The 22,506-nt window shown below is 41.6% G+C and overlaps 1 protein-coding gene and 2 pseudogenes across 4 annotated transcripts in view; 2 read left to right on the top strand and 1 right to left on the bottom strand.

Annotated features, from left to right (window-relative positions):
- EXD2 (exonuclease 3'-5' domain containing 2) overlaps nucleotides 1-22,506 on the bottom strand; it is a 42,738-nt gene that overhangs the window by 6,221 nt on the left and 14,011 nt on the right. For all 4 annotated transcript variants that reach the window (XM_037127035.2, XM_037127046.2, XM_037127041.2 and 1 more), the window contains 3 exons: nucleotides 10,257-10,513; nucleotides 4,744-4,870; nucleotides 677-1,008 (listed from right to left, as the gene is read on the bottom strand). In XM_037127035.2, coding sequence (XP_036982930.1) covers nucleotides 677-1,008; nucleotides 4,744-4,870; nucleotides 10,257-10,513 — 716 coding nt within the window. The remainder of the gene's footprint in view (nucleotides 1-676; nucleotides 1,009-4,743; nucleotides 4,871-10,256; nucleotides 10,514-22,506) is intronic.
- LOC119035654 (triosephosphate isomerase-like) lies at nucleotides 14,575-17,396 on the top strand (annotated as a pseudogene).
- Nucleotides 17,439-22,204, top strand: LOC119036575 (RNA-binding protein FUS-like; annotated as a pseudogene).

Genomic DNA, 22,506 nt, shown 5'->3' with positions numbered 1-22,506 from the left:
AAAACTGCCCTAAAGAGTAACCAATCACTGGATTCAACAAAGTGAATCAAAATTAAAGAAGGTCGGGCTAAAGTAGTGAGGGCCATGTGGGCTTATTTCTGGCCCAAATGTAATACTTGTTTCAATTTGACCACCCAATTCCTAAAGGCACTTTGCTACAGGGACCAGACTTCCACTCCAAAGTACTTATTAGTCATCTTTCTGCCACAAAGGCAGAAATTCTCCTTGGCTAGACAGTAACATTGACTTAGAGCTGGATGCCATTCTAAATAGCAAAATACCAAATGAACAAGCAATCAGAGGATGCATTTCTCCTGAAAAGTATGAGGCCCTTCATGTAACTCATTTTCCCAGCTATTCTGAAGCAATCAGGAATAATTATACCCTCATGGAGAAAGTCAAATTGGACCTGAAGGTCAAATTGGGGTCAGTGACAAAACTAGGTTAAGGTCTTATTTCCACTCCAACTTCCCAAAAGTGAAGAAGTAAATGGGGAGGAGGCGAAAAATACAGAAGTAAATCAAAGGATAGCTCCAAATGTCCTTGAAGGAAAGGAAGAATTATTAACCTGTGGAGAACCTTTGCTTTGTCACCCACAAGCCTTCTCCCAGACCCAAGGTGAGACATTGCATCCCTTTTGCCTGACTCTTTACTAGACAGGGAAGAAGTCAGTTACCTGGCAGAATAGCCCACCCCCAGGGGCTTTCTTTTATGTTTTCTGGGGTCTCTCCCTTGGTGGTTGCCTGGCACTGTTACATCGGTCTTAGACTTCTTATTTCTTGACTTCTGCTGAGATTCCGTTGCTTCCCCATTAACCTCTTCTCCCAATCTGCTAATTCCTTTGCTTCGGAATGGGATGTCTACCACATCCTGGCATTTCTCCAAGACCTTTCTCCACCCAGTGAGGTCATCGCTTTCTTCTAGAGTTGAATTCCTAGAGAAAGGGTATCCAAGAAGATGGAGAAAGAGAGCCACTGAGATCTGGGCATCCCTGGCAGCATAAATTACCTGAAGAGAAAAGTCAGAGATCAGTGGAATCTGGAAGGCAAACCAGAGAAGGCAACTTCAAAGTCATCACAAAGATATAAGCAACTTTTAGGTCTCATTCAAGATGTACAATAACCCAGGCACAATGTACTTCTTAAAAACTTTTCATTATGAAAAATTTCAAACTATACGAAAGCAAATGGAATAGGGTAATGAATCCTCACATTCCCTATATTTTAACTAAAGTAGTTAAAATGAAAACTTACTTTTTCCTCAACTGAGGACATTTTTTTTATTGCTTTTAGAAAGAGAGGAAGTGGAAGAGAAAAACACTGATGCGAGACGGAAGCATCGATTGGTTGCCTCCTGTAGGTGCCCTGGCCACGAATGAAGCCCACAACATTTTGGCTGTGGCCTGATGCTCCCAACCAACTGAGCCACACTGGCCAGGGCAGTAATGACTTACTTTAAATGCTCAAAAACCCTAATCTATGTAAATCAGTGAAGTTTCTATTTGCTGCCAAACCTGCTGGACAGATTTCCTTCCAAGCCTGGGATAGGGTAGTTACTACAGGTCAGACAACTAGGTATGTGAACTTCACTTTGGGGATGGTGATCATCCGGAACAGCTGAGACCAACATTCATTAAGAGGTCTGTGTGACTATAGTGAAGGTCACTGCCATTCCGATAAGCAAGATGTTGAAAACATGGAAAAGAAAAAGCTTCAAACATAGGCCTCAAATCCAAATCACAAGGCCCATTTCTGGAATTTATTTAATAGTGATAAGTCATTCTCCCAAGTAACAGGTCACAAGAAACCTGGTCATAAAGAAGAGTAGTCAGAGCTATATATAATTAGTAGCTTATCTCAACAAAGGCTATAAATACTTCAAAGACTTATTTTATTTTTAAAGATTTTACTTATTTTTAGAGAGAGGTGACGACAGGGAGAAAGGGAGAGAACACTGATGTGCAAGAGATACAGCAATCAGTTGCCTCTCCCATAGACCTGACCCCGCATCCCAGGCATGTGTCCTGGAATCGAACTTGAGACTTTTCAGTTTGCAGCTCAGCACTCAATCCACAGGGTTGATTCCTTTAGTAACCTTACTAACCAAGCCTGGCAAATGGTATTATTAGTAAGAATTTTTTTTGAGTGCTTCTAGAATAAAACAAGTTTGGATAAAATTTTCTACCTAGACCCAACAACAGTCCACACATCTATCAGCAAGCTGTCTGCCACAGGAAAAGCGTGTGCTTGAATGTGAAAAGTTCAGGGTGCTTCCTAACAAATTATTTTCAAGTGGAAAAAAACCCCTAAACAGGCACTTGTGACAAATGGTATCAGAACAACTGAATATCCACATGCACAAGAATGAGGCATGTGGATACCTCACATCACACACAAAAATGACTCAAAATGGATCATAAACCTAAGTACAAGAGCTTAAACATAAGACTCTTAGAAGAAAACATAGAAGTAAATGTTCATGATCTTGGGTTAAACGATTTTAAAAAATGAATAATTGGACCTCATCAAAACTAAAACCTTTCATGCTTCAGAAGACCCCACAAACCTAGGTGTTGGTGGGGGAGGTGGAGCGGGGTGGGAAGTGCCTGCTAATGGGGACGGTTCTTTTTGAGGAGATGAAAATGCTCTAAAATTAAATTTTGATAACGGTTACACAACTCTGTAAATATACTGAGATCCACTGACTTGTACGACTTAAATGAGTGAATTTGATTGCATGTGAATTTTATTTCGGTAAAACTATTAAGAGGAAAAAAGTAAAGATGGAATGAATAAACAAATCATGGCACAAAGAAGTAACTTAGGGTCCCAGCAAATCAGAAATGGCTGTAGAAAACAAATTCACACAATTCGAGTCCAGAACTCCCTCACAGGATAATATTAACCTTAAGATCCTAACAGTTGACCTACTGCTAAGTCTTTCCATGATCAACATTTGGGAAGAATAAACAAGTGGTAGCTGACTTAGCAACCAAGAGAAGGCTGAAAACTTAAGCCTATAGGAGGTAGTACGCCAAAAATTAAAAATAAAATTAACCTGAACCACAAAGAAAGGCAAAGCATAAGGAACAAAAGGCAGCAGGTGTCTGTGAAAGCAAAGACATGGGTGAAAACAGGAGGATGAGGTGAAAGTCTCCCCAAAGAACACAAACCCTGGGCCTCTTTACACCACAGGGCCAATTGCTCCTTCTCTAACCCAAAAGAGTAAAGAGTTTGTAGAACCAAAACTAAAATGGAGTCACTTATGTCAGGAACAAAATGGGCTGGCCAAAGCAAGCACATTAAAGAAAAAAAACTTCACCTCACATAAATTGCAGGAATTTATAGCTCTCCTCAGAAATCAGCAGAGAATGCCAGCCAATCCCCCAAACACCAAGTCTGTTCACACTGTCTTTTGGGATCCCTGTTCCTCTCTCAGCTACCCTCGTCCAATTAGGATGGAAGACCACTGGACAACCAATCAGCTGAAACAGCTGAATAACTTTTGCATTTACCCAATAAAAACCTGTGAGCTACTCGGAACTGATTGCTCCTGTAGCCTTGAATTTCCTAGCTTGCAGGTTGAAACCCTTACAATAAACTTATCTTTCTGCTTTGTCTTTATAAAGTGCAGAATCTGGTTTGACAAGTTTAAGTCATATAATGGCTAAATCACGGAGGCTCTGGCCCTGGTATTATGAGACACAGTGGATGCTGGAGGCACAGTGTCACTCGGAAAAGGGGACTGCAAGAATGTCCGCATTTGGAATGGTGAGACTAGCAGCACCCCTTCCCCACTCAGCTGCCGGAATATACGCTGTGGGCATACACACTGGGCAGAAACTAGAAGACTCATCGCTGGAGAAACTGAGTAGCCTGTGAGAAGAGACTTCTAGTTACTGACATTTGACTGTAATCTCTACTTATTAGTGAGGTAACAAAACCCACTAGTCCCAAAGCCTTGGCCATGTGCTGTGCTGTCAATCCATTTTTTAAATGTCAAATTTAAATATTGTTGAGTTGGCCAAAAAGTTCATTTGGCTTTTTTCTGTAAGATGGTTCTAGTTGTGCTTAGCTGTCTCTAACTTCATTTGAAACAATTTTGTTAGACTGTACTGCGACAGCTGTCATATCAGCGCATATTTAAAAAAACATCAAAATTAGTGAATTTTTGTATAGGCATTTTAATATTGAAGATGGAAGATAATATGCAACATTTTTGGTGTATTATGTTATCATTTCAAGAAGAGTAGAAACAACTTAAATGCAAAAAGGGATTTGTGCAGTGTATAGAGAAGGTGCTGTGACTGATCAAATGTGTCAGAAGTGGTTTGGGAAGTTTCATGCTGGAGATTTCTTGCTGGACGATGCTCCACAGTCAGGTAGACCAGCTGAAGTTGATAGCGATCAAATCAAGCCATTAATTGAAACAATCAACATTCTACCATGCAGGAGATAGCCAACCTACTCAAAATATCCAAATCAATAGTTATTGGTGAAAATGAAAAATGTGTGTTTTATTTTACAAAAAAAAAAACACCATACGGACTTTTTGGCCAACCCAATATTTTCTGCATTTTCCAAAATTTCATTAAGCATTATTATCTTGGGTATCATCATACAAAGCATCTAGTTAAGGCATTCCTGCCCAATACTTGTGTCTTATTTGAGGGTTAGAATTTTAAAAACAACTAGAGTTCACGAGCAGTGACTCTTCCATCACAGCCACTCTGGTAAGAAGTACCTGGTCCTCTGTGAGATCCTCAGCATCCCAGTTGCTGCAACGAAGTACAAGGGACTTGTCAAGGGGGAAGTTCAAAACGGTCTCAGCAAGCGATTTCAGGCTGAGCCCATTACAGAGCAGATGGTTTCTACAAAACAGAAATAAAATCACGTATCAAAAATGGGCAAAGGATAAGAATAGGCAAATTAAATGAAACAGAAATAAATGGCCAATAAATAGATGATATTCAATCTTGTTAGTCCTCGAATAAGATAAAATTTAAATAATACACAATTTTTAAAATTTATTAGATGGCAATGGTTTATTTAAAATAACTATATTTACTATTGGTAGAGCATAAAGAATCATACAGTCTAACCAAAAATTTGTGAAATTTACACTTTTACAACCTTTATAAAAAACAGTTTAACAAAAAATAGCAATGAAAATATTGAACATGAGCCCTGGCTCCTGTAGCTCAATGGATTGAGCACGGGCCTGTGAACCAAAGCATCACGGTTTGATTCCTGGGTTGCAGGCTAGTTCCCAGCAGGGGACCTACAAGAGGCAACCATACATTGATATTTCTCTCCTTCTCTTCCCCACTAAAGATAAATAAATAAATAAATCTTTGGGGAGGGGAGAAAATATTGAACATGACAATTCTGATTCCCAGCCAGGCAGCTCAGTTGGTTACAGTGTCATCCCAATAGGCCAAGGTTGTGGGCTCCACCCCTAGTCAGGGCAATACAAAAAGCAAGCAATTAACAAATAAATAAGTGGAACGACAAATCCATGGCCATCTGTCTGTCTGTCTCTCTCCCTTCCTCTTTCTCACTAAAATCAATCTCAAAAAAAGAGAGAGAGAGAAAGAAAAGGCCTGGCCATTGTGGCTCTGTTGGTTGGAACATCATTCCATAGACTGAAAGGTCACAGGTTCGACTCCTGGGCAAGGCACATGCCTAGGTTGTAGGTTCAGCCCCCAGTCAGGGTGTATGTAAGAGGAGACTGATCAATATTTCTCTCTCTAAAATGAATAAACATGTCCTTGGGTGAAAATAAAAAAAGAAAATTCTGATTCAACAATTCTACTTTTAGAAATTCAGCCTAAGGACAAATGTACATAAAATAGTCTCCGTTACAGCACTATTTAAAGCAGCAAAGAATTGGGAACAAGCTAAATGTCCATCAGTAGAAGACAGGTTAAACAGCCACACAATTAAATTCCATACAGCTATTAAAAATAAGGATGTGGGTGGACCTGTCCATATTGATGTGAAAAGATATGCATGAATATTGGTTAAGCAACAAAGAGAATGTGAAGGAAAACATACATTGTGGTTCATTTCCATGTGATTTTAGGTGTGTGATCACAGAGAGGGAAAAAAAGATGACTTTCTTCCTCTCTAGAAAGAAATTAATCAAACGTTAGTGATATCATCTCTGGTTGTGGGATTTGGAATGATTATATTTCCCCTTTATATTTGTCTGAGTTGGCTACTGTTTGCTGTTAGTTTTCAAATGTGAAAAAAGATAAGGCTCCTTCATTGAGGGGGCGAAAAGGCAATAAAACCGAGGAAACTTTCTGCTCTTCAAACACTTTCTGAGTAACACAGCTGCGGGGTGGTAAAAAAAAAAGAATTTGTCCCAGGACTGGAGATTCCAAGCAGAGGTAACCGTGAAATGAAGAACATGTCAGCCCATGAAAGCAGGGCTCCGCTTCCAGTCTCCAAGAGTGAGACTCAGAAGAGTCTTCAGAGCAGGAAGCTTGGAGGTGGAGGTTCATGTCAGTGTTAAAACATGCGGGGTTCCCTCAAGTCCTGAAGGAAATGAAATCATTAAAATGATGAAGAAAAGGAAGTTTTTCCTTATAAAAACAAGCAATAAACCGAGGCATTACACCCCCCAAGAGAAGTACCGTCTAAAAAGAAAAAAAAATGGTCCAGACACACTTAAGTAAAATACATAAGGTCTTCGTTCAATTAATAGAATTTAAGAATTTGGGAGAGACATAAAACTTTTTTTTTGTTTATGAGAAATTAGAAAAGTAATAAAGGCTTACTATTAAAAGTTGAAACGACAGAGCACTACAACGGGGGAGCGGTGAACGCCCCCCACCCCACACTCCCGCCAGAGTTCTCTGTGCACAGTAGTAAGTAAGAGAGAGTTAGGTGGAGGGGTATAGTTTTATGGTATTTGTTCTGTCTCTTGTTCTGCAACTTGCTCTACCGCTCAATGGTTCAGACCTTCCTTTCATGACGGCAAGTACAAATGTAATCACTACCCTCACTGCAGGACGGTACTCAATTTTTAGATATTTAATTCTATTTAGGTCATTACTCTTCTTTTTAAAAAAGATTTTATTTATTTATTTTTAGAAAGGGTAAGAGAAGGAGAAAGAGAGAAAGAAAAACATTCATGTGTGGTTGCCTCTTGCATACCCCCTACTGGGGACCTGGCCCACAACCCAGGCTTGTGCCAACTGGGAATCGAACTGGCGACCCTCATTAATCTTTTAAAAACATCATATGTGGGCCCTCGCCAGCATGGCTCAGTGCTTGAGCACTGAGCAAAAGTGTCCCGCAAAGCAAAAGATCCCCAGTCCAATCCCTGGTTGGGACACATGCCTCGGTTGGAGTCCCGGTCCCGTTAGAGTGCGTGCAAGAGGCAATCAGTTAGTTTCTCTCACACACTGACGTTTCTCCTCCTCTCTTTTCCCCTCCCTTCCTCTCTCTCTAAAAATAAATACATGAAGTGTCATATCTGGGAAAGTTTCACATTTCTTGATGACAAATGAAACAAAAGATGCCACCTTTGCCACTTCAAAGTTTCACTAGGAAAGATTCCAAAATCATACACTACAGTCTCTGTAATAAATTATCTTCCGTTAACATACAAGAAAAATGTAAAAAGTATGAAGAAAAGAAGACAGCACTACCCCCACAAAAAAATGTGCTCCTCCCTGAAGTCAACTAAAAGTAACAACTTCTTAAGGCAAACATCAGGAATGCCATATAGCTAATGGTGCTAAGTGTAATTCTTGTACTAGAAAGTCACTTTTTCTTTTTAACACATGCCTCCAACTGGGGAACCAGCCCACAACCCAGTCACGTGCCCTGACCGGGAACCAAACCAGTGACCCTTAGTTCACAGGCTGGCACTCCATCCACTGAGCCACACCAGCCAGGGCTAGAATGTCACATTTTTTTAAACAATAGTATCATTTTTTAATTACTCAAGTGCTCCACAATACAATAATTCTTAAATTTAATGAAATTTTATGAACACTGAAAGGTCTGATAAGTGCTTCATTTTTGTTTCTAGAAAACTTCATGCACACTAATATCCAGCTTTGGCCATATTCTTATTCTGACACTTGGCCACTCTGCATATAGCCAAACAGAACTCAGAGCACCACTAACGTCTACATATCCACAGAGAGGGCTGTAATTGCATAGAAAGAGACTTGGGAGAAACAAGCCAATCACATACTGATCCCACAAACACTGGGGGTGACGGTAATAGTTAAACTTTACACAGCATTCTCTATATTCCAAACACTATTTCTAAGTTCTTTACGTGGTTTATCTCACTTAATCCTCACATCAGTCCTCTGGGGTGGGAACGTTATGACCTCTACTTCACAGAGGAGGGAACAGAGGAATAGTGAGTTTGGAAACTTGCCCAAAACCACTCAGCCAGTAAGTGGCAGTGCTGGGTCTCTGACCCACACACTCCGCTCCTGGGTCAGCTCCAAGCCACTGCACACACCGCCTCCAGCGACTGAGCAACCTCGGGCACCTCGGGCACCTCCAGGGCAGCAGTGCCGAGGGCAGGAGGGCCCCAGGGGAGGCGGCTTCTGCTGTGACATTCCGAGTATTTTTATAGAGTTCACAATTTTTTAATGTACTCCTTGAAAAAAATGGATACTTATTTATGAGGATCTTATTTACATAAGCCAAACTACAAAGCTAAAATAAAATTCCATTTTATACTAAAAAATTATGACCAGCATAGATTTCAATCAGGCCTTCTTTTAGTTTATCAAATCCTCCAAACGTTTTCTTTTAACCCTCACTTGAGGATGTGCTTTTAGAGAAAAGAGAAGGGGGTGAGGGAGGGGAGAGAGAGACAGAGAGAGACATCCACGTAAGAGAGAGAAATATCTCTCGGTTGCTGCCCGTACAAACAGTGTCCAGGGACCAAACCCACAACCTAGGTACGTTCCCCGAACAGGAACTAAACCCACAACCTTGTGGTACATGGAACGATGCTCCAACCAACTGAGCCATCCTTCCCTGGGCCAAACTTTTCTTTTGTTTATTGATTTGAGAGAGGGAGAAAGTGGGAGAGGGACATCAACTTGTTGTTCTCCTTATTCATGCACTCACTGGTTGATTCTTGTATGGATCCTGACCAAGGATCGAACCAGACAACCTTGGTGCATCGGGACGATGCTCCCACCAACAGAGCCACCTGTCCAGGGCCACGAATCCTCCAAACTTTTAATATCAGTGCCACCTAAGGCAGGAAGTGTGACTGTTTCAGTCCACATAATAAAAATGAGGACCTGTATATTTACTAGAAAAGGTAATTGCAACTCCTTAGAAAAACTTAGAATAGACTTAACATAGAAATAGAGTTCCAAGGGAAAGAAAAATCCTTCTTCCTCCCAGTAAAGGATTAAAGTTACCATCATTTTGGCCTACTGCAGGGTTTCCAAACTTGAATGCTTCAGGGTACGTGTCGGTTACAATGAGAAAAGTGGGACTTGGGCAAGTTGAACAGAGCATGTTCATCTAAAGGGCACAGGGCTACCCAGCCAGCTGTTACTGTCTAGAACTACTGACCTAGAATAGGCAAATCATCAAGTTTTTCAAGAGAAGCCAGAAAAACAGATTTTTACATAAAATCTTCTGTATCTAAATTTTCCAAAACACCATATGGAGAAAACAAAAACAAAACTAATCTGTGGCCCTCATTTAGCCAGTGCGGCCATTAGTTTATAACCTGTAGCTTATAGAGAGAGTATATTAAATGTTTCATTTACAAAGACCAATTCTAGCTCTGGCTGGGTGGCTCAGTTAGTTGGAGCATCGTCCTATACACCCAAAGGCTGAAGGTTCAATTCCTGGTCAGGGCACATACCTAAGTTATGGGTTCAATCCCTGGTCACGGTACACATAAGAGGCAACTAATTGACATTTCTTCTCTTTCACATCAATGTGTGTCTCTCTCTCCCTTCCCCTTTCTCTCTCTAAAATCAATAAACATATTCCGCAGGTGAGGATTAAAAAGAAAAAGGATACTTTAATAAATAAAAGTAAAAGTAAAAATAAAAAGGCCAATTCTAATTAACTAAAGTTTTCTCAGAAGTTGGAATATTTGCTCACAAATTCAACAGGCATCTCAGAAGCCTCTAGGCTTGTAGTGAATTGTAGATGCTTCATTATTGACTTTCCTTAATCTACAAATTTTGCTACAGTATCTGTCCCACAGCTACAAGAAGCCCAGAGCATTCGTACAAACCATACCTCTGCCTCATGGCTAGGTAGCGGAGGTCCAGGCACCCTTTAACAACAAGGCCATAGTCCTGCAGAAGCTTGCCGGCATCTTCTGAACATCCTACTCCAACTTTTAAAATAGTGCCATCTGCCAAAATATTCAACAGTGTTTTTGGTAGTGTTCTTCCGCCACAGATCAGCTTGGGCAAGCGAACCAAGACACAGAAGCCACTTGGGGAAGCCATTTGAAGGAGTGACAGAGGACTGGCTTTGCCTTCCAAATTCACCTGCAAGAGAGGGAAAAACAGGGCCACAGTTCACACCGTAGCACAGTGCCAAGTCGAATGTGACGATGTGGCAAAAATGTCTTGAGAGGTGCATCCCCAGCTGCCAAAGCTGTCCAGATTTCGGTTCAAATCTGAGAATCAGCACAGACTAAGAAATGCAACGGACTCCATGAAGCAGCAACTGAAACAAAGGTCACCGAGGGCCCAAACTCCAGAGCCGGAAACATGAGCGGCCCGTAAATAGTGACCGGCTGACACAGAGGAGACCGCACAGGCGCCGACACAGCCATGTGAAACACGCAGTTGAGGCCCTGGCAGGTGGCTGGGCTGTTTCTCCTACCCCGTTCCCCTTTCTCAAAAAAAAAAAATCAGTGAACACACCCTTGGGTGAGGATTCACAGAAAGGAGAAGAAACACACTGGTTTTAAAAGGCTAATGACAACAAGAAAAAGGCTCAGGAGCAGAGTAAACACACCCTTTCCACCATCCGGACTCTCTAACACGCATGCTAGTTAGTGACTGGACTCCCTGACCTCATCATAAAATCTTATTTCTAAAAAGGGCTAGGAATTGCAACGCTAGTATAAATAAGTGGTACCTGTCATTATAATAAGTCCTGGCAGTACTTTATGGCCACAAATGTTGGTCATGGAAGAAAAAAATACATATACTGAGCATAAGCTAGGATCTGTGTATCTTAAGAGATGAAAATAACTTTGTATATTAACTAGTCTAGTTTTAATCTTTTTTAAAATTTTCTTTTCCTTTTAAAAAAAATCCTTACCTGAAATTATGTTTATTAATTTTAGAAAGGGAGAAGGGGAGAAACATCAATGGGCGAGAGAAACACGGATCGGCTGCCTCCCCTACACGCCCCAACCAGGGATCAAACCCACAACCTGGGTATGTATGTGCCCTGACCAGAAAGCAAATGACACCTCTTGGTGTATAGGATGACACTCCAACCAACTGATCCATCCGGCCAAGGCTAATTTTAGTTTTCAATTAAAGTGTACAGACAATATTATTCTGTATTAGTTTTAGGAGTATAGTTCTAATCTTTCTGAGGTAATAATTAAGTTAGAGAAAAATGCTAAAGGCTAAGGAAGTTATTCCCAGAAATTTCTACATACAAAATTGACATTAAGTAAAGGTTCCTTATGAAGTGCCCAATAAATCCTAATCCTCATTTTCAAAAAGAAGAAATTTAAGACCTACAGGTCACGCAGTTCGCTTATACATGGAGAGAGAATGGCAAAGTCAGAACTAGAACCTAAACTTCCCAATCTCTAGAACAGTATTTCTCAACTAAGACTGACTTTGTACACATACACACACCCAGGACGTTTGGCAATGTCTGGGGGAGAGGGCACGGGTGTCTAGAGGCCAGAATGCCAATAAACACCGTGCCATGGACAGGATCGCCCCTCACAACAACGAATCATCTGCCCTAAACGGTAGCAGAGGAGAGCCCTGCGCCAGGCAACGCGGTTCTCTCACAACCTCAGTGCCAGCGTGCTGGGCATTGCGCCAGGCGTCACGGTGGGTGTGAAGTTGCACAAGAGAGGGAACCTACCTTACGGATTACAACCTCTTAGGTAGAGTACCACACACACAAGCTTACACCCTTAGAAATTACACGGTAAATACCAAAGGAGTGGTTCAAACAAAATGTTACGAGTAATCCAGGGAGGGATATTTTATTGTTGAAGTGAACAATATCACAGAGAAGGAACAACCAGGATCTCAAAGAACTGCTGTTAAAAGCAAAAGGAAGGCCTTTGCCCTCAACTTCAATGCTAAATAAAACCATGGTTTAACTCACAAAAGCCTTGGGATTTCCTTCTCAGGCGCTGCTTCATCAATGAGGGCTATTTCCATAACCCTCAAATGAAAGCATGCCAGTTTGATCTTTAATATGTCTACTTCTTGGGGCTCAGCCAGGTCAAAAAGACCTACAAGAAACTAATGGGTCCTGTTCTCTAATAATTCATCTGTATGTGGCCAAATTGCCTTTTTTATTGAGTAATTCCCTCCTCCTGTAACACCAGCTCTAATAAAAAGCTATGAATCTCCACTTCTAATATTTAGCCTGCTAATTTGACACAATACTCACTGCAAATTCCTGACGCCGAATCTCTGCGTATCTTCTCAGTGAGGCTCCACTGTCTAACACACATTAAATAAATCACTAGATAGGTGGCCAGATAGAGAGCTGTCTTTATAATACTGTTTCTGGACTGTGCTTAAGACCCAGTGTATTACAGTTCAGGTTTTCACCTAGAAATCCAAATGATTACGATTGCAAGAGGTACCCAATTTATGTTAAATGTGTATTTAAAAGAATAATGCCTCTAGCAGAATCAATTTGGCTTAATTAACAAGATATCCAATCTTTATTTCTCACATATTTACCCCTTTTGCTTTCTAACATCTTTTTTATCTTGATATCACTTACTACTCATGGAAAACAATGGAACCCTTAATGGGAAAAGACTCTTTTTTTTTAAGATTTTATTTTTCTAGAGAGGGGGAAGGGAAGGAGAATGAGAGGGAGAGAAACATCAGTGTGTAGTTGCCTCTCACATAGCCCCCACTGGGGATGTGGCCTGCAACCCAGGCATGTGCCCTGACTGGGAATGGAACCAGCGATCCTTTGGTTCACAGCCCGCACTCAATCCACTGAGCTACACCAGCCAGGCACATATTTTTAACTTCATTAGCACTACTTAATTCAGTAGTCTATTTTTTTTTAATTGGCCAACTCATAAAAAATGTTTGGGACATAAACAACATATACGCATATGTATTTATAAATTATATATATGTAGTTCTGTACTAATGTATTACAGATATTATATTACTATATATACAAAAGTAAAAATTATAAATGAATATGCCATCAGTCACTACAGACAAAATTTCTAACTCTTTTTTCCATGTTTCAGTGATTCACTTAGAAAGCCCTGGTTTAGAAATCCTCTTTCCTGAGGGTCAGAGGGTCATTTAAGCTTCAGGATTTTTTTCCAATAAAGCAATGCAGCCCTGGCTGGGCGGGTCACTTGGTTGGACTGTAGTCCTGCACAGCAAAAGGCTGAAGGCTCAATCCCCAGGCAGGGCACATACCTAGGTTGTGGGTTCAGGGTGTGTATGGGGAGGCAACTGATCAAAGTTTTTCTCTCGCGTCAATGATTCCCCCCCCTTTCCTCTCTCTAAAATCAATAAACATATCCTCAGGTGAAGATTTAAAATAAATAAAATAGCCCTGGCTGGTGTAGCTCAGTGGATTGAGCGCAGGCCTGTGAAGCAAAGGGTCGCTGGTTCGATTCTGAATCAGGGCACATGCCTGGGTTGCAGGCCAGGTCCCCAGCAGGAGACACACGAGAGGCAACCACACATTGATGTTTCTCTCCCACTCTTTCTCCTTCCCTTTTCTCTAAAAATAAATAAATAATATATTTTTAAAAAATAAAATAAAATAAAGCACTGTATATTTATTGCAAAAAACATATAATTATACAAAAATAAAAAACATACCTAAACTTCACAACCCTGAAATAACAACCACTGTTAAGATTGATTTTTTCTTCCAGACTTATTCTCTTTACATCTAAAAATACTTTTATTTTTAACATATTTGTGGTTATATGCTATATAGTATTTTTATATCTTATTTTCTCTATTATGTTTTTATGATACACTAAAATAATACACAATTTGTATATAACTTATAAAGCAAAAATAATATAAAGAACACCTGTGAAATTACTCTAACCTTTCTGCAGAATTCTTTCTTTTTTTTTTATCATCACCCAAAGATATTTTTTCATTGCTTTTAGAGAGAGAGAAAGGGAGAGATACACTGATGTCAGAGAGTAGCATAGATTGGTTGCCTTACCATATGACCAGGGATCGAACCCACAATTCTTTGGGATGATACCCCAAACAACTGATGATGCTTCAACCAACTGAACCACGTGGGCCAGTGCTATGCAGGATTCTTAAAAGTCCAGAGCTGATTAATTTCTCTAAAGCCAGTGATTCTTTTAAATGACCCCACGATGGCAGCAGAGAGTAAAGACTGATCTGGTACCATATGGGCTAGAACAGGTTAACTAAGGAGCATCCCTAGTCTGTGGCATTTATGTATCAGTTAAATTTAGAACAGGACTCTGAGACAGGAATGAGCTTGTCCTGTTCAAGCAACAGAATGAAGGCCCAATAAGGCTGGAAATTAATGAGAAGGATAGGAAGAGACTAGAAGGAGGAAAATTCAGATGTGAGAGAGGCCAGAGCATGTAAGTCCTTAGGAATGTGTAAATAACTAAGACACCTTGGTTTTATTTGAAGCCATGGAAGGGTTTTAAGCAGAGGACTGACACAATCTGATCTGCATTTTTAAAAGATGACTTTGGTATGGAGAAGGGATTGCAGGGACGCAACAGTCCAAGCAGGAAGGCCAGTCAGGAGGCTATCGCAAAGATCCAGCCACGGCTGGTGTGGCTCAGTGGATTGAATGCCAGCCTTCGAACGAAAGGGTCACTTGTTCGATCCCCAGTCAGGGCACATGCCTGTGTTGTGGGCCAGGTCCCTAATGGGGGGCACATGAGAGGCAACCATACATTGATGTTTTCTCTTTCTCCCTCCCTTCCCTCTGTCTAAAAATAAGTAAAATCTTTAAAATAAATAAATTTTTTAAAAAAACAGAAAATGTTAAAAAAAAAAAAAAGATCCAGATGAGAGATACTTGAGGAAGAGATACAGAGTGATGAATGCAAAATCTGTTTCAGAGACAGCACTGGTAATACTTCCTAAATGGGAAGGGAAGCGTTGATGGTGAGGAAAGGAAGCAGACCTTGGGCAAGTCTGAAACCTGGGCCTGCAGCAGGATGCTCTTGGGAAAATGACCTTCATTTCATTCAATATTTATTGCACAAATTATTTGTACCTGTTAAGCAAGGAAGTCTATAGCCAGATACTCCAGAAAAAAATCAGGCATGAGTCATGGACCAGAAGCATATTTAACATCTCCATCCTCACATCCCCAGAAGAAAGGCAAAATAATAGCTGCTAAAACACGGCAGAATCCCTATTTTGTACAGGGGATTTATCCACAGTTGTCCATCATCACGGGTAACTCAGGGGGATCTGGAAACCCCTCCCGCTATCCGGTAGCATGCCATGTCATTTCCTCATTTGTATAAACATTTCTTTGAATTTCCATATACAGAGTCTGGCAGAAGTTAACACCTGCTTGAGTGTGGTTGGTAGTATAATATAGGTATAATAATTTAAAGTCTTAATTTGAACATTTCACCTAAAATGTCATATGATGTGCTTGAGTATGATATAGTTATGTTATAGAATTATATGCTTATGATTTGGAAATAAAGAGGGGCATAATTTGTGCCAGACCCTGCATTTTGCTGTTAAAGTAACATAATGTACTATTTAAATATATAGTTGCCTGTTTGTATCTTGACTTTCAATCACCTCTCTTCTGCTGAATAACTGTTAGGGCAAGGATGTATCCCTAATCTTAATCTTAAAGGTGCAGAAGACTAGAGATAATAGGCTTGGGAGAAAAATCAAGTTCTGCCAGGAACGTGTTAAGTTTGAGACGATTATTACACATTCCAGGGGAAATGTAAAGTAGACAGGAGGATACATTTAATAAGAGGCTGGAGATTACAAAAAATTAAAAATAGAACTATCAAGACAACCCAGCAATTCCACTTCTGGGTATTTATTCCAAAGAAAACAAAAACACTCATTCAAAAAGATAAATGTATCACTATGCTTATTGAAGCATTGTTTACAATTTGCCAAGCTATCAAAGCCAGTTGTCCATTGATAGATGAATATTTAAAGATATGATAGATATGTCTGTGTATGATACACACACACACACACACACACACACACAATGGAGTCAGCAATAAAAAAGAATGACATCTTGCCATTTGTGATAGCATGGATGGACCTAGAAGGTATTATTATGCTAAGTGAAGTCAAGTCAAAATCAAATACTGTATGATTTGACTTCCTGTGGAATTTAAACAAAAAACAAAACAAAAACAGACTCAGAGGTACAGTGAACAAACTGATGAGGTGATCCTGACCTTCAGGGCATCAGCTCCAGCACCATGGCAACCTCCGTTTTCGTGGGAGGGGAAGATGAATGGGCGGAAGAGAAGTCTGGAGGAACTCCTCTACACCCTGAATGTGGCCAAGCTGCCGGCCAACACCAAGGTAATTTGTCCCACCACCTACACAGACTTCAGCAGGCAGAAGCTAGATCCTGAGATTGCTGTGGCTGCCCAGAACTGCTACAAAGTGACAAATGGCACCTTTACTGGGGAGATCAGCCCAGGTAATGATCAAAGACTATGGAGCCACATGGGTAGTATAGTCCTGGGGCACTTGGAGAGAATGCACGTCTTTGGGGAGTCGGATGACCTGACTGGGCAAAAAGTGGCACGTGCCCTGGGCAAGGGACTTGGAGTGATCACCTGCACTGGGGAGAAGCTAGATGAGAGAGAAGCTGGCATCACTGAGAAGGTCGTTTTTGAGCAAACCAAAGTCATCGTAGACAACATGAAGGACTGGAGCAAGGTTGTTCTGGCCTATGAGCCTGTGTGGGCCATTGGTACAGGCAAGAACGCAACAACCCAACAGGCCCAGGAAGTGCAGGAAAAGCTCTGGGGATGGCATAAGGCCAATGTCTCTGATGCAGTGGCTCAGAGCACCCACATCATTTATGAAGGTTCTGACTGGAGCAACCTGCAAGGAGCTGGCAAGCCAGCCTGACGTGGATGGCTCCCTTGTGGGTGGTGTGTCCCTCAGGCCTGAATTCAAGCACAGCATCAATGCCAAACAATAAGCTCCATCCGTCTCCCTTACTCTTCCTGCTATGCCAGCCGCTATGAAGCTTAGATGCCCAGTAACTGCTCTCCCCACCTATACATGCTTCTGATGGTATCACCTGCCCCTTCCCGTGGCCTAATCCAAACTGTACTTCTCCTTTACCATTTACATCTTACCTTGTCATGGCTGGGACGAGGCCAGTCCCTTCTCCACTTACTACAATAACTGGAATGAAACATGTCACCAAAGTGGCTTCTCTATGGCTGAGAAGCGGAAGGGGTGGAATTTGCTCGTGGGTCCCCTCGGTCCCCAGAGAAAGGCAGGAAAGAGAAGCCATCCCCCTCCTCCTCTATCTCGCACCAGGGGGCCAGGGGCTGGGAGTGAGCCCTGTCCTCCCCTCAGAGGCCAGGGGTTTGGTTCTCACCCCTGGTGCCCAGGCCTGTGTGTACTGTGTATGTGAGCAGTCCTACCTGGGGGGCAGGGGGATAAACACCTGGCACTAAAAAACAAAAGCAAAACAACCCCAAAAACCTGATGATTGCCAGTGGCAAAGGGGTGGGAGGATGGATGAAAAAGGAGAAGGGGAAAAAGAGGCACAAAATTCCAGTTATAAAACAAATACGCCACAGAGATGTAGTGTACAGCACAGGGAATATAATAAATAATATCGGAATAACTTTGCATGGTGTCACTGTCAGGTATATAATAGTATGCTGACTATACTTTAATTTAAACATTTAAAAAATGGCAAAAGGTTGCTGGTTTGATTCCTGGTCTGGGCACATCCCTGGGTTGCAGGTTCCGCCCCCAGAGTGCACATTGAAGGCAACCAATCGGTGTTTGTCTCACACTGACATCTCTTTCTACCTTTCTTCCCCTCTCTCTAAAATCAAAAATAAAATATTTTTAAGTGTAAAAAATCATCAGTTCTCAAAATAAAATGGATGCAATCACTTAGAGAAGTAACGCAGATCAGAGGCCATAAATTAGTGGTCCATGAGCCCATCTGCTGACACGCGGACGTGTTTAATTTTTTTTTTTGTCTCCACATATTTAAAAACTTGTGCCAGAATTTTAAAATTAGTAGAGTTCACATTTTTAAAAATCCATATACCAAGTTTCTCTTTAAAGAACTGAACAATCTGGCAACACTTGGCTTGAACTGTATGGCAGCTTCACCGTAATGTCTCATCAACACTGAAGCCGACTGCCATTCTCCATTTATCCCTGCATTTGTATACCACCACCTTCTAACACAAAGCAGTATTTTTCAGGATCCATGTCTCTCTCAAAACTGGGGAAATGAGAGCTAGACCACAGAGGCCTTGTGTTTAAAGAAAAAAGGGAGGAAGCATATTTCTTTGAAATTTAAGGATAATCCCATGCATCTAAAATATAATAGCTCTACACCATTCATTAACATGTCCTATCTGGAGCTCGTGGGCATCTGAATTTGCAAACCCTGGGGTCGAGAGAGAAGAGACCAAGCCTGAGCCATGGCAATATTTATATGTCTGATAGAAAAGAGATCAGAAAAGGGAAAAGGGGGAAGAACACTAAGATAAGAAATAGGAGAGTGTAAAGGCATGAAGACTCAGTAGAAAATGTCTTGTATAGGGATTGTGCAGATGATTTTGAGAGCTAGAATAATACAGTCCAGATAAATGTCCACTGGATCAGAAAACAAGCCACCAACCTGATCGGTTTCAGTGGAACAGAATGATAGGCTGTCATTAAAGCAGACTAAAGAATGACTAGGAAACAGCAAACTATGCCCAAGAGACTAGAAGAAAAGAACAGAGACAGAGCAGAAATCAATGAAATAGAATATACGCAATGAAGAAGATCGACAAAGCCAAAAGTTGTCTTTGAAGAGACTAATAAAATTGATAAACCCACAGAAAGAATAATGAAGAAAAAAGAGAGACACACAAATAAGGGAGAATGTCAAGAATGAAAAAGAAGCTGTCCCTACATAACCATCAGACAGGGAAAAAACTGTCAGTGATATTGTAAACAAGTTTATGCCTGAAATTTACAGTTTTGATAAGACAGATTTAGATGAGAAATATAATTTACCAACATAGACATGGAGAAATAAAAAATATGAATAGCCTAAAAGTGTTTTAAAAATTGTATCCATAATCTAAAAACTTCCCTTAAAAGAAAACTCCAGATGGCTTCACTAGATTCTAATCAAACATATAAGGAAAGGAAAAGTATAACTTTATATAAACCCTTCCAGAGAACACAAAGATAAGGAACAGCCCTAACTTGTATGAGGCCAGCCTAACTTTTTTCTCCAGTTTTGACAAGGTCATTTCTACAAAGAAAAATGGTATGCCAACATCACTCATAAACAGATATTTTTTTAAATTCTCCAAAAATCATTAGCAAAATAAATTCAATGTATAAAGAGAATACAACATCATGACCAAGTTAGATTTATTCTAAGAATTCAAAAGTCAATGTATTTCACAGCAACAGAATAAAGGAGAAAAACTACACAGTCATCCCCAGAATGCAGAAAAGGCACTTGAAAAAAATTCAACCATCTATGATTAAAAACAAAAACAAAAACAAAAAAACACCTTAACAAACCAAGAACAGAATCCAATGTATTTAATCTAGTAAAGCGATCTACAAACAAACCGGTCCCAGACACACGTAACACAAAAATGCTGACAGCTGTCCTTCTGAGACAGGGAGTGAGGCAAGGCCACCTGCTGTCACCTCTCCACTGAGCACCACACTGTGACCAGCGCCAGCACACCAAGGTAAGAAGTAAAAAGTGTAAGGCCTGAAAAGAAATAATATTGTTATGTCACAGATGATATAATAGTGTACATAGGAATCCAGAAGAAGTGAGTTTAGTAAGGTTCCTTAATATAAGAGAAATATAAAAATCAATTACATTTCTATATACCAGGAAGAGACACAAATGTTTTTAGGCCTTAATTTATGATATAATAAAAAAAATCACCCTGCCTGGTATGGCTAAGTGGTTGAGTGCAAGCCTGCGAACCAAAGGGTCGCCGGTTTGATTCCCAGTCAGGGCACATGCCTGGGTGCGGGCCAGGTCCCCAGTAGGGGGCACGCAAGAGGCAAGCACACACTGATATTTCTGACCCTTTCTTTCTCCTTCCCTTCCCCTCTCTAGAAAATAAATAAAAATTTTTTAATAAATAAATGAATGACTATTTAAAAATTATTTTTTAGAAATTGGCTCAGTCCTTGAGCTTTTGGTGCTCTGTGGTGTTAGAATATCGTTGCCTGTCAGCCTGTGTGTGCGGGGGCCGACAGGGCCTCAAACAACTCTACCCAACAAGCAACCCAAAGCTATGGGTCCTACCTCACCCAGCCTGGGCAGGGTTATTCCCAGCAGAGCAATCAGCCCTATGGATAGCAGAGTTACGGTGGCTACAGCCAGTCAGGGGACACTTCAGGCTATGGACAGAGCACCTACTGTTCTTATGGACAGACCCCAAACACAGGCTACGGCACTCAGTCAGGTGCGCAGGGATATGGCTCAGCTGGTGGCTATGGTGGTGGCCAGAGTTCTCAGTCATCTTATGGGCAGCAGTCCTGCCCTGAAAATGGCCACTAGCAGCAGCTGGGAAGTTACAGTAGCAGTTCTCAGAGCAGCAACTAGGTGCAGCCCGCATGGGGCTGTGCTCAGCAGCCTGGCTATGGTGGACAGGAGCTGAGCAAGCTCCTGCAATCATCCTCCGGGCTACGGACAGCAGAACCAGTGTAACAGCAGCAGGGGAAGTGGCAGAGGGGGTGGTGCGAGTAACTATGGCCAAGATCGGTGCTCCATGGCTGGTGGCGGCAGTGGTGGAGGTGATGGTGATCAGAATCAGAGTGGTGGTGGTGGCAGTGACTACGGGAGAGGCCAGCTGGACCTTGGGGGACGAGGCCTGGGCGGTGGCGGTGGCTACAACCACAGCAATAGTGGCTACGAATCCCGAGGTCATGGAGGTGGCTGTGGAGCCAGAGGTGGCATGGGAAGAAGTGACCATCGTAGCTTCAATAGATTTGGTGGCCCTGGGGACCAAGGATCACATTATGACTCTGAACAGGATTATTCAACACCACCACCATATTCATATAAGGCCTGGACAAGAATGTTACAACTGAGTCTGTGGCTGATTACTTCAAGCAGATGGGTATAATAAAGACAAAAAAGAAAAGAGAGCAGCCCATGATTAAACTGTACACACACAGGGAAATGGGCAAGCTGAAGGGAGAGGCAGCAGTATCATTTGATGACCCACCTTCTGCTAAAGCAGCTATTGAGGGTTTGACGATAAATGATTCTCTGGGAATCCTATCAAGGTCTCATTTGCTACTCGGCGAGCAGATTTCAACCAGGGTGGTGGCAATGGTCATGGAGGCTGAGGGTGAGGAAGACTCATGGGCCGTGGAGGCTATGGAGGAGGTGGCAGTGGTGGCGGTGGCTGGGAAGGATTCCCGGTGGAGATGGTGGTGGTGAAGGGCAGCAGCGAGCTGGGGGCTAGAAGTGTCCTACTTCTATATGTGAGAACATGAACTTCTCTTAGAGGAATGAATGCAACCATTATAAGGCCCCTGGACGAGATGGCCCAGGAGGGGGACCAGGAGGCTCCAGTATGGGGGGCACCTGTGGAGATGACTATCATGGTAACAGAGGCGGCTATGATCAGGGCAGCTACCGAGGATGAGGCAGGGACCATAGAAGGCTGCCAAGGGGGCTGGGGTGGTGGGGACAGAGGTGGCTTTGCCCCTGGCAAGATGGGCTGCAGGGGCGACCATAGACAGGACTGCAAGGAGAGGCTGTATTAGCCTGTGAGGTTCTGGAACAGCTTTTCTCTTAAACCCAGTGTTACCCTCATTATTTTATAACCTTCCAAGTCCTGGTCTTCCACAGGTTTTTTCGTGTTGGACAATGTAATTGCAATCATATCTCTGGTTCCCATTAAAAACCATCATTTTAGTTAAAAAAAAAAAAAAAGAATAAAAACATCACAGACACTATAAATGCACCATTAAGAGAAATTAAAGATCTAAATTAATACTTAGACTAAAAAACCCATTATTATAAATAAGTCAATTCCCCACAAATTGATTTACTGCTTTAATGCAAT

Source organism: Artibeus jamaicensis, unplaced genomic scaffold, assembly GCF_021234435.1.
Source record: "Artibeus jamaicensis isolate MK-2021 breed Jamaican fruit bat unplaced genomic scaffold, CSHL_Jam_final contig_851, whole genome shotgun sequence".
Classification (NCBI taxonomy): Eukaryota; Metazoa; Chordata; class Mammalia; order Chiroptera; family Phyllostomidae; genus Artibeus; species Artibeus jamaicensis.
This window is presented reverse-complemented; position numbering and strand designations above follow the sequence as displayed.